The 13335-nt window shown below is 44.8% G+C and overlaps 1 protein-coding gene across 5 annotated transcripts in view; it reads left to right on the forward strand.

Moving 5' to 3' along the window:
- The window catches only part of LOC144113703 (uncharacterized), a 103335-nt gene that overhangs the window by 14131 nt on the left and 75869 nt on the right, over nt 1-13335 (forward strand). For 4 of the 5 annotated variants that reach the window (XM_077646967.1, XM_077646969.1, XM_077646966.1 and 1 more), the window contains exon 6: nt 6612-6969. In XM_077646967.1, the coding sequence (XP_077503093.1) occupies nt 6612-6969 (358 nt within the window). The remainder of the gene's footprint in view (nt 1-6611; nt 6970-13335) is intronic. The other variant, XM_077646968.1, reaches the window with a different exon arrangement.

The following is a 13335-nucleotide window of genomic DNA, read 5'->3' on the forward strand; positions in this document are numbered from 1 at the left end:
AAAGGCATCGCTTTGTGTATCGTTAGTATGTCCTGATGGAGACAGCAGCGATGTTACATAGTAGCAACAACACTTGTAAGGACAGGAAAGAAAGAAAAGCAACAACCTTGAAAAATGTGGTGTTCTTTTCCTTTTATTATTTTTTTTACAGCAATAACCATGTTATTCACATATTGGCAAGTACCCTGGGAAAACTCCGTAGTGGTTATTAAACATCTGCATAATTCTATGAAAGAGCTTTGGTCCTTGCCTGATATGTCCACACTGTGGCACTGCATCAGCTCGGGGGAAGGTAGTTTTGAATTTCGGGGAAAAGCCTGAAGCACATGGCGCTAGATGTGGCTCAGGTGACAGCTTGCCGCTTCAGCTTAAAACGAGTTTGGGAAGCAGTGTTCATTCAAATGCTGATGGAAGCTTTGTGTGGCACAGCGCACATGAGGGGATCGCGCCTCATTGTGTAGTTGTCAACGTACATGGCCTTGAGCTTGAGCATGTGCATTTCTTTTTCTCCTCTTGTTTAGTTCTCATTTGTTTCTAAATGCTGAGTGAACGCTTGCCATCAAACAGGCTCTCTGCAAAGAGATGCAGCTCATCTGCATCTGTTAAATGACTTGTTTTTTTTTTTTGTAAGATAAACAGCAAGATGCTACCTAGTATCAGTGGTGACATGCTGTTGTTTGACATGTTGTTTGATGACATGTTGTTTGCTGTGGTGGTGACATGTTGTTGTTATTGCTATCTCACTAAAGATTGACAAGTACTATAACAGCACTCCTGTCCTGTCTCACTCAGTTTGAATTTTCCCTGGATGGAATAGCAAGACTACTTATAGCATATTCTGTAGCACCAAAGCATTACAGCAGGAGAGTGGGATTTAGGGTCTTTTTTTGGTGCTGATTAAAAAATAAATCGTTCGAAAGTAGGAAAGTTATTTGAATTTAGGTACTCTTCTGAGTGCTTTGTTTAAGGGTTGTGCGAATATTCGAACGTTCAGAATGTCGAAGCGAAAAATGCAGTATTCGATTCAGGCTTCGAAGTGACTAGCAATATTCTAAAGCTTCGGATATTTTCGAAGTTAGAGAATTCGGGAAAATAAGGTGCTGGAAGAAGCAGTCGACGGTCATATATGCACACTCTGACACTTACGCACGATACCACTGCTGTCGATGTCTGCACGCATCGTGCATACGGCGACGCAGCCGCGTCCATAAACTTGGCCTTCGACGGCTGCACGGTTCGGCACGCCTCTGAGGAGCACGCATGATATGGGACAAAGACCAGATGCGAAAGCGAACACGCAACGACAGAGACTGCTGCGCTCACCGCACGGAGGGCCCAAAAGACGAAGATGACAAAAAAGATAATGCAGAACTAGCAATATGACCGTGGTTTACGCTCTGTCGGCATTGGCTTTCGTATTTGCGGTCTTGCCGGACACCCAATATCGAAGTCGGCGATACCTTATTGCTTGCAGACGGTAGAAATTAGATGAGATATGAAACTCCAATTATTTTAAGTGCTGCGATGAGAAATTTGGCACCACAAAGCATTTTGACGCAGGTGTACAGCTTCGCGTTGAAGAAGAGCGCCGCCATTTTCTCGCACTCACAATTTATGTGTAGAGGTATGCCTCCTCCGCGCTTCTCCGCTCCATTTTTGAGGAATATCTGAAACCATCTCTCTCCAGGGATAGGTGCATTCCGCGCTTTTGCGCAGCGGGACATGGTCGCGGCGAAGAGGGCATGCTCACATTTCCTCGTGTTGGCCTGTGCCGACGACGTGTCTCCATCTGGAGCACCTCAAGCTGCGAGGTTGGTCTACGCAAGGAACCACCCCAGAAATTCCTGTTGCCGCGTCCTCCTGACTACTATACCACGGCGTGCTGCGTTCCAGTTTTGGCACGTGCGCGGTGCTTTCGCAGACATCTTCAGACTTTCGCATATTGAACAACTGCTCCGGCAGCATGCCATTACGCGTGCGCAGTGCGGTCATGTTACCGTATGCTGCGTCTGACAAATTGTGGCGTCATGTGACGCGTCTGAAAATTCAACCATGATCGTACACTGAACTTTGTGGGATGCATGACTCAGTGCTGCGCAAGCCTGGAGCACTGGAAATTCGAGGGTGCGAAAAATTTGTTTGCAGCCGCATGTAACAAATCGCATGACAAGGGCTTAAAGGGGTTGGGACATCAAATTTTGAGGCTATAGTAAGCTTGTTATGGGCTTCCTCTGTAGTGACGGTCACCCACGGCGAAGTATTGGACGCAACAAGCGCTTAAAATATATTTTAATTAGCTCCAAAGAGTCCCTAAGTGTTCTCTCTTACGATGGAGGCCCATCGCTAGTGCTATAGGTTGTGACGTAGAGCCCTGGGAACGATATCAGTGAATAGCAGTGACATCACAACACAGTAATGTGACATACTATGTATGGCAACGCACGACATCGGCGAGGTGCTGCTTCGGCGACTCATCTGTCGGTGTGCTCATCGGCATATATGCCGTTGCTGACACATCAGCCGGCACCTTATATAGGCGGCCGAGCGAAACCTTCACGTTGATGAGACGATGACTCTCTTGTTTGCACCTTCACCGTAATACGAATAAGCGAAACGAGCGACTAAATTTCATATGTTCACCCTTCGGCTCACCTGCAATACGAATAGGCCTAGCGAGTCCGCCGGGTTCGTATGTGCAATGTCGGCGATTGTGAAGAGCGAGTTCACAAGTTTTAGCGGACACATATGGTCATCGAGCGTAGTTTTGACAACAGTGACCTTAAATCGAGGATTCTTTACATCACAGGACGCAAATATATCAAGTGGGAAGCACCGCTGCTAGGCGGTGTGACCCAGTCTTTCGGACAATGCTGCAGGCGCCCGCTACAGTCGTCGGCGTCGCTTGAGGGCAACAAATTAAGCCATTTTGTTTATCTCAAATGGTGCCGAACATACCTCTAGATAAGCCCATTTAAATTCAAGTACTGGACACATTGGAAAAAGCAAGCTGTGCTTTTCTCAAGCATGTCACGTGTCCTGCATTACGGCAAAATTTGAACGGTGCTGTAATCGATTTCTGAATTACTATATATGGCATGCAATGACGAGAGGAAACTTTGTAGTCACTTTTTCTTACTTTTTTATTGTAAGAAAATTAATCTCAAGCATTATAAGCAGGTCGCTGATCTCATTTAAGGAAACCGACATCCGCCTGCTTTACTGCCAAAAACAAAAATTGATATGCAGAAAAGCTAGAAGTAGAAAACAGAAACACAACCAGCATAGGATGTCTTTGTTCTCTTTGGCAGACACACCACTGTGGCAAAAATTACAGGATTGCACCGCACAAGTCTGCTTAAGAGTGGAAATGTGAAAGCCTTTCTCTTTCCTCTTTCTCCCTCAATTTTCATTTATTATCTTTTTGTTATTTGAAATGTTAGTTTAGAATTTTTTTATTTGTGGAAGTTTTGTTTTTATTTATTGTTATTTTATTTATTTTAATTTATATTTAAATTTTTAACTACATTTTTATCAACACACACACAAAACCTGCTTCACATGCAGCAATTATGTAAATCAGTTTAACAAATTACAATTCGTCAACCAAATTTCTCCCATTTCAAGATGTACTTACGCACTACCTAACACAATTAAACTTTTTGACATCTGTCTATATAAGATGACAGGATCGTGTGGACAAAATTTGAGGACAGTTTTTGCTGACGCGACATAACCATGTAATGCTTTCGCATTCATAAGCTTGGGCCGTATCAACTATCAGTGAGCGCACACTGTTGGTTCTACTAAAGTTGCTCCACAGCTGTTCGGTTTCGCGTTGCCTTGCGCCACTGGACATTTGAAGTTGCGTAGAAACTGCGGAAGATGCACCCTCATTCGATCAGTCGACAGCGAACTGTTTGTACCAAGACCGTCTTTACATTTGACGCCTCAGCTGCCACAACAGCGTTCGTGGCTTACACCAGCTTCACAAGCTTTCTCAAGTTGTGCGACTTGCTGCTGTGTGTTTTTTTTTTGTTTATTGAACTGTCGCATACTCATTGCAACATACTAGTAGTTTAGAAGATGTGCAGTCATATCTGCTTTGTGCTCAGTGCATGGAAGTGCAATGCAGTGCTTATCAAGCATTTAGTTGATGGTAAGGTTGTAAGCGTCAGGCTTTGCAGCATGTTTTCGGAAAACTGCTTCTGCACTCTCCAGTATTTGAGAAGTGTGAGCAGCCAGGTGCAGCACCCGGCCTCGCGTCTTGAGGTTTACAAGAGCAGCCTCTGGTTGATCAGAAATTGAGACCGACAGTACCAGTCCACGGAGACATACTTCACACGATGTCGATTTCAGAAGCTCAGGCGGTTCTGCACATTGATTGCCGTGCACTTGTCAGCTCTGTTATTGATCGCCCAATGAGGGATTGCTATTGACGTCATGATGTCATGAAACGGCTCTTTAATTGGCCAGTCAAAGAAACAATTCGCTACAAGCGCCTCCGGTGTGCACTCCGAAGCCTGCTCGAACAGACGACGCATCACTCTGCGGTCTGAAATAGAGGTATTTGTACAGCAGCCGGAATGAAAGCATCTACCTGCTTAGAGTTAGGCGTATTATTAATGAACACAGGCACACATTAAAGTTGGGGTTTTAAAATGCTGGCTAAGGGCAAAAACTTTCCACGTGTGTGCCGCTGTTCCATGTGAACGCCACCAGAATCGGTAGAGAGCAAAGCCCCCTGAACACATGCTGCCCCTAGCGGCGGCGCTCACTTTTGGTCACAGTAAGTGGCTGCAGCACAGCCACGCCATCGGAGCAGCTCTCTTCCATCGCGGGCTTGAGGCTATCATGCTTAGTGCACTTTGACTTGCTTTTGATTGAACATTGGCTAATGCAAGTTTGAAAGCATTTATTCTTAAAATTTTATTTCAGTTCCCTCATGAATTCTGCAGACCACTACTTTGGCATTTGCTATTCAGCTATAACGATTTGCCTTTTTTTTTTTTACTACTCCTGTGTTTCCAGTCGCAAACTGTTCGCTTCGATTCGAAAACATTCGCTTCGCTTCGAAACTATTCAGACAACATAACTCTATGCTTTGAATTGAAAACTCTCTATTCGCGTATGCTTACTCATTCTCAACTCCAGTGTGCGTCCCTTTGGTAAACGATATACGTTAGCTTTTGTCTGCATTTAAGCCCAGAGCCCATGTATTACACCATGAGGTGAAATGATCAAGATCCTGGTGGTTGCATGTCACTGCCTGTACTGATCCGTCGGTATAGGTATTATGCAGTCATCTAAACATACCTAATCTGATAGTGGAAGATATATTAGCCGTGATGTCATTGACGAATATTGTGAATAATAACTTCCTCTAATTTGAGAATTCTCAGGGTTGTGTCTACAAATCCTGATCGTTTACCCCTTAAGACAGCTCATTGTTTTCTCTTAGTGAGACACTCTTCAGCCCTCTTCAGAGTATTTTGATCAATGCTTTTAGAAGACAGTTTGTTCTTTTAATAATTGATGCGGGACAGAAATGAGTTCGTTTTTTCTTTAACTTTGCATATGGTATCAGTGCATAGGCTGTTGTCACCTGCGGTAGCAAGGACATGAAAAAGCTGTACTAATTAGATGCTACATGAAGCACGTTTACAAAAGGTGTGTTGGTTTGGGAGGAAAAAATTGTTTCCTTCTAGATGCTCGATAACATTACTCGTACACAATATGTCCGCCGCGGTGGCTCAGTAATTATGGCGCTTGGCTGCTGACCCGAAAGACGCTGGTTCGATCCTGGCGGGGGCGGCCGAATTTCGATGGAGTCGAAATTCTAGAGGCCCGTGTACTGTGCGATGTCAGTGCACGTTAAAGAACCCCAGGAAGTCGAAATTTGCGGAGCCCTTCACAACAACGTCCCTCATAGCATGAGTCGCTTTGGGACGCTAAACCCCATAAACCAAACCAAAGCACTCGTACACAGTATATTCGAACATCCTACAATATATACTGTACAGCGAAATCAGCCTGTTTGGCTGTTATGGACTAATCAAACTTTTGTAATAGGGCACTGTAAAAGTCGTTTACCATTCCTCAGGAAGAAATTGCAGTTTCAAATGACTTAAAACGCATTATGACTATATATCGAGACAGAATGAAATAGTAGGCTTTCAGTACTTTGGGGTGTACCTGATCTGGGCTGCCGGCATTGGAATCATTTAACAAGTGTAAACGTGTTATGATACCCTTGATGGTGATTGTAATGGGGGGCGTAACATTTCACACATTGTCTCAATTCAGGCAGGCAAGTGCCTTAAATTTGAAATTAATTGCTAGTGAATTTTACGGGTCAGCTGGCAGTTGCATTCTTGTTCTCTTTGTTCTTGGGTTCTACTTTATTTTTTGTGCTTGAATTCGAGGGGTAGTAATAGGATGGTACATTTTTAGCTGAAAAAAAAAGATGTGTAGAAATTGGCTTTTCAGATGGTGTTCTGCTACTGATCACTGTATGATCGCTGCAACCTGCAGGTAGTTGGCTGTGCAACAGCGACTACTTCAGTGAGCATAGCATAGCAGTACAGTCTTAAGCAGTGCATTTGGTATCGCAGGGCACTGGAGCCAGAGGCGGACCAGCAGGAGCTGCTGTGCTGGCAGGTGGTGAAACAGGCACTGCACCGCAAGTACCAGAGGGCGGGCCTTGGAAGCGAGGCAGTGCCCCCACTGCAAGATGACCAGCCGCTCCCTTCGGACGCTGAGGTGCGTGCCATGGTGTCACGCCTGCGCCGCAGGGACCCCCAACACCTACTCCAGTGCCTCAAGTACCAGGCGCAGCTGTTTGTGGTTGAGTCACGCCTGCGCATGCTTCGTCAGCTCGTGACTGGTCCCCGTCTCGCGGACGCCCTGGTTGCCGAGTATGCAAAGCTGCGACTCGCCTGGGAGGGACTGGACCCCCTGCTTGAGGAACTGGTATGCTTGACTTGGCATATGGGTTGGGTTTAGGTTTCCCCCATGTCATGAGGGCACACGAGACCTTCAGTGTTATGTCCAAGGGTAAAGAATCAGTGTCTGAGACATGGTACATATTGTGCACATTGTTTGCTCAAGTTTGTTGGCTCTGCTATTACTTGTCGACACTTGAGATATTGCATACCTGGACACAGATTGCTACAACAGCCTCATTGAAACTACAGAATTTTTGTCTTGGGGAGATAAACTAATGTGCCTCACACCCAGCTGAAAGTGCCAGGCCCAGTGCACTCTCCTTCAGTCAGCGTGTGAAGAAAGTGTGCCACACAGCACACGGAGGCATTTGCTCCTTGCATTGCGCAACAAGTCACTAAGGACTTTCCGACACCTGCTTGAGCAGTTGCTTGTCCAAGGCCTGGGGGTCTACAAAAGGTGGGATGCTTCTCCCACAGGAGTTTGGGACCTCGTGGAGCTGGCAAACCATTGAACGCCTACAAAGGAGCAGCTTGGCTTTTGCATGGTGGGATGGTCGTTTGACTGCACTAGAGGCAATGAGAATTTAGGAAGCAGATCATCACCACTAAACCAAGCATGCTGGTTCACACACAGATTGATCTTTCTACAGTAGGGGCCAAGACTGGCCAGCAAACAGGCCTTCATTGCTTGTTTAAGATTTCATAGATTTTCTATTCTTCATTTGGTGGTTGTCATAGTGGAGCACTGATGTATCTCTGTTTGTATGCTCTGAGTAGTTTTTCACAAATTGTGGGCTAATGTCAATATGAAGCATGAACTGTAACTGCGCTATATTTGTCTCGACTTTTCTCGTCCGTGCTCTTTCACACTGTTTTTCATTATTGCAATTCACAGCCAACTCGGCCAGCTTTCTGCACTCCAGAAGTTTAATGCATTATAAAATTACTTTATTAAATTGCAAAAAAAAAATGCATGGCTTTCAGTTGAGCAGATATTGAGAAGTTTAAAAAAAATGTGTTAATTCACAAATTTTGTTATATTGAAGTTTGACTGTATATAGACTCTTTACAGTGCTGTATCATGGGGGCTGCCATCTTTGATCACGTGATCACGCCACCATTACAAGTCTCCTGACTGCTCGGCGCGCCCCTTGTCGCGATGGCTGCTGCATGTGATGTTTCGGTTCCAACAGGCAGTGTTTCAGCTGATACGGTTGTAAAGGAGTGGGAAGACGACACTATGGTTTGGGTAAAGCTTCAAAGGACATGTGGGAACCCTAATTTGATCACTTGAGGCGTGAAAACGTGATCAGGCTTCATGTCGCAGAGAGCCGATCAGCTCTCCGCCTCTTTGAGCCAACGGATAGGTCGCTTGAATGCTTGTCTTAACATCCGCTGAAGGCTTTGCTGAATGTTTTTTATTGTTATTATCTAAAACGGCAAGGTTTCATATTCCCGCAGCAGCTAAACACACAAAGGCAACAAAAGTAAATAGAAACACAAATGTTAACTATCATGGTAGCAGTACCATGCATCAAGCAGCCTTCACAAGCTGGCGTGCAATCGTTTCAAAGATTTCCACGATATAATTGTTATAATGCGCGCATGGCAACGCATTCATACCACACGAAGCTCACAATTATATCAACCTCGCTTATAAAATTGTGGTACGCTCCTCGATCGATATTGCCACAGTGTTAGTTATTTACTGGCGCCGCCATGCGGTGGGACAGCACCCGCTGGTCTTCTTTGTCTTCCCCGGCTCGTGCGTTCGTTCGCTGAGTGTGTCTGCCTGGCAAGTCCTGGTGTGCCCTTCTGCCCTTTCTGCCTGCTTTCGGTGACAATATGCGGACATGAAAATGCTCAAGGTCTCGTTGGCGATAAGAGCTTCACTCTTAGCGCTGGATTGCGGAGTCACTTTTAGTTACTGTCTTGCATGGACCTCGAGGAAGTGACAACCACCAAGCACTGCAGCTGTAATGCAAATGCTTTATTCCGAATATGGACCACGAAAACTGCACTACTTGGAGCGAGGTTAAGCAGTAGCACAAAGACTGCATGTAATACAGTCAAACCCACTTATAACAATACCGGTTATAACATTACATAGGATATAACAATGGTAATCATGGCACCGTCACCTTTACCATGTGTTGTATGGTAAAATAAACCGCTTATAGCAATGCTGTCCTAGCACTTTATTGGTTAGAACAGTTAAGTCTGGTCATTAAGTGTCAACCATAAAAGAAACAAAAACATGGAAATGCTACAACTGCATCAGCAAAGGCACGCTTACAACTCATAAGTGTGTGCGCGTGAAAGCGAAAGAACCTGTGACCACGCACTCGGAGACACCGCCACTGGTCGCGCCGAGGATGCTTACTTGTCGCTGCGACGCAGGCAGGAGAAAAGATGGATGCGTTGCGTTGCAGAGTGCAAAAGGCCCATGCAGAGAAGAAAGTAGGGAGCATGGTCACGTGGTAGGGAGCCTTGGTGGAGCAGTCCATTATTTAAGTTTCTGAGAGGTGCGCCGCTCGCAGAAAGAAAACGTGCCGTGGCGTTCTTCCTTTTCTTTTCTTCTTGTTTTTTTTTTTCATTCTGAGCTACGGCTGGCACCCGCAGTGCGTGCGTTGTCCCATCTTCCCCTGTTCGGTAACTTGGCCTCTGGCCCCGTTTCGCAGATTTCACATGTCCTAAGGGCAGGCGCCACCATGCCAGATGAGCTGATGTGTTGCTGCATTGGCCACGCACGCCATGCGTACTCCCAATCAGTCGGTGTGGTGCTCGCGTGTTGCCAACGTCGTTTTTCTTTTGTCGGCTGTACTGCACCCTTGGTTTTGCACGCTCCTTGGATTTCCCGTAAGAATTGCTTCCAGAAAGCGGGCTTGATGCCAGTGACGTGGAGGCACACGATGTTCCCGCCGGTGCAGTGATGGTGCTTTGGTCATCGGTGAACAGTGATGAATGCGGCATGTCGAGTCGAATTCTTCTTGCACGCTGATGATGCAGTCATAACAAATGAAGACCTCATCGACGAGGTGATCATGGCAGCTGTCATTGGCGTGGACAGCAATGAACAGGAACCTCTGCAAGGTGTAATATAATATTAAAAGCTCGTAATTCGACCTACATTAATTCGGAAATCCATATAATTCGAACAGCCAGCGCAGCTCTGGCCAACGCCCATGTAAGTCTATGGCGTCGTATGCTTGCTGATCCACACATTACGGGTCTCGCACCGGTTAATTCGAACGGGCTCTCAAACGGAGGCTGCATTCAGGTATGACTAGCGCAGCGAGTGAGCGACCAAATAGCCCTGTTCAAACTTGAATTCAATGCTGCAGAGTCATCCGTGCACCTGAGACATGGGTACAGCGCCAGGCATGACGACAAACACATGGCCCGTCTCGAAATTGGCCAGACCACGTAGTTTAGGTTTCGCTTTTGCGAGCTTCGGGCAGGCTCATAGCAGCCATCTAACTGAGCCCTGCTGCATGCTGTTTCAGGCGCTGATTATCGCGATCGCATTCGTCCGCATGGTTTTGTCTCTGGTCCGGTTCTTCCAGTGTGCCGAAACTGCATGCTCGTCACGTGCCGTTCGCTCTTTGTGCAGTGAAGCCTCCTCACACACGACACTGCCACTTGTGAGGGTGTGACGCAGTAGCCGTGGAGCTCCAGCTCTTGCGCGTCGCACTGTGGACGTTGTCGGAGAAGCCCTTACCACTTTGAGCAGTCCTGCTTTGACACTCCTGACACTATGCATGCAATAAAGCGTTTATGAAAAGAAAAAAAAAATTGTCACGCCGTTCTCATCTCAAAAGCAAGCAACCATTGTCCATTCTTTCACCAAACAAATATACTGTGATGCAATCAGTTGTTAGTTTCCCAGGATCATTCAATAATTTGAACATTTTTCCAGTCCCCTAAAGTTTGAATTAACAAGCTTTTACAGGCATTAGAACAATCAAACCCCTCCAGGTCTTTCCTGTCAGTAAATACTCTAAAGTTTTATCATTTTCTTTTTTTTTTTTGGCATGGGAGTATATAGGGTATCAAATAAGATATGCTGTGAGAAGAAAATGAAACTTAACAAACAGTCGGTATTTTTATTTCCAAGCTGAAGGCGGGAATTATGAAAATTTATATCGGAAACATTGTAGTTAAAGTTACAAGATTGAAGTTCAGTTCATTAGTCATACCTTTAAATATACCTACATTTAATGCCAGTTGGATCAAACATCACAGAGGTGGAGTTTATGTAGCTGGTAGTATTTGATATTACTAATCCTAAAATGTGGTCTTACTGGTTGAGGATGATGCTTATCTGGGAGAAAAGAAATCTTATTTCTGATGCAAAGTATGGCTGTGTGCAGTGATCTGCCTCAGATCTTTTATTTGAGATGTTGAATGTGTGGCCAGTGTGACATTATTTTACGTGAACTATACTGCTACTTTTCTTTGCCTAGCAAACTTTAAAAGCAGTACATAAAAGGAATGTTTTTTTCCCCTTTTTACTTTTTGCACATTTGTTATGTGAACTTCAGCAAAGAAGAATTCGGGGCTAGTAGGGGAAGCGTTATTGAAGAAATATAGTGCAGAAAAATAGGACAGCAAGGAATGAGTCTGAGACTAACAACTTACATCTGGAAATCTATTTGGAACACCCTTCTCAAGTGAACAGCTCTGTGTGGTGAGCAACTTTCATAACAGTAGGAAAATAATAAAACAGTGACTATAGGTCAGATCCTGGGTTCTCAATCCTTTTAGCCTTTGGGAACTCGGCTTTTGGGAACGGCTTTCAAGACACGCTAAGGATCCCCATGTGTCTTGGCTTTCATCTGTTCCTGCTTAACATGCATGCATAATAGAGCATGCAGATGCATGGACCCTGAGAAAATAACCCTAATTCAGTTATGAATGGCTGGCTTTGTAGTGAAAGTTTGCTATGGACAATTACATTATGACTAAGTAGTCCCAAAATAAAATGGGCAAGAGGAAAGATGGGCTCAAGGCATGCATGGATTTAGGTGCTTGAGGAACCCAAGAAACACTCTAAGGAAACCAAGGCTTCAGCAAAACCCAGTTTGAGAACGCCTGGGGCCAGATGGCACATATCACTAGTAAAAAAAGTTGAACTACAGAACTGGGAAAAAAAAAAAAAATTGACACATTCTGTCATAATAAAAAAGAAGACCAGTCTTTGAACAGTGAAAGTGAATGAATAGGAATTACCGGGAACAGAGCAGTACATGTTCTCTTTGAGAAGGACAATAAATAGGCTGTTAATGCACATGTTGCTTCTGACTTGTGACCGAGCTGTGCCTCGAGAATTTTCTTGGCAGGCACATCTTAGGCACATCCAACGACTTTATTGAGACGACAGTCGCATGCTTTGGAGTGCATTAGTAAGCACACGCCATTGTTGGAATTGGGTAAAGCAGCGGGCTCGCTATGTTTCTTTAGGAAACGACCAGCTTTCCCTTTGTAAACATGTCCACAACTGATAGGAATCTAGTAACCCATGTTGGCTGTGCACACAGCAAACTAAAGACATGTTTCATACTGCAAACAAATTTCATAACCCTACCTTGACTGAGAAGGGGTCAAAGGCTGAACAGCTTGCAGGAGGCCATGAGGACGATGTCCGTGCCAAACTTTCCTGCAACTTTTTTTTTTTGTCAGTTGTTAATACTGTTGTCAACATTCATCTCATCCCTTCTCATTCTATTCTGCATTACGTTTTGTTCAAAATTGTTTTAAAAACCTAAAAGTAATGGTAAAGGGAACACATAGCTTCAAGAGCTGAATTTGGTATTTTGATTTATTTAGAAGAATACTGCCAGCCTGAGTGCCAGGTTTCAAGCAGGAGTAGGCATACTCGACATACAAAGCATCAAGATCATTTCATGCAGGGTATCGTAACGGATGCTAAAGACTAACCAGCAGACACTAGTGATCTGTAAGTTAATTGTTACTTCTGCACCTAACGTAGAAAAGTATTATGTGGACATCATTCGTCCAGAGGAAAACTGCTTAGCAAAGAAACAGATGTGCTTCTCAATTGCACTTGGGGAGCAATTTTTTGTTGCATTCCAGTGAGGTATTTTTGATATGGCTTCTATAAAAGTGTGCACTGAAACTGATATGCAATATTTGTGGACTTTATTCCTGTGCTAGCGTGCAGTCTAGCACAGAATGCCACACAAACATTAGTAGTTTACTGTATTGATCATAGTCTGCCAAGGAACAGGGAAAAAATAGAATGGAACTCATTTTTGTGCCGTCCAGACTATAAGGGGGAAATGTGCCAGCGGTGCTGCACTTCACCCACCAAAGGCATGCCAGGAAGATGCGGTTTCGTAATTGCCTTAGCTATTGTTGGGCCGCAAAC

The sequence above is a fragment of the Amblyomma americanum genome, chromosome 1, assembly GCF_052857255.1.
Source record: "Amblyomma americanum isolate KBUSLIRL-KWMA chromosome 1, ASM5285725v1, whole genome shotgun sequence".
NCBI lineage: Eukaryota > Metazoa > Arthropoda > Arachnida > Ixodida > Ixodidae > Amblyomma > Amblyomma americanum.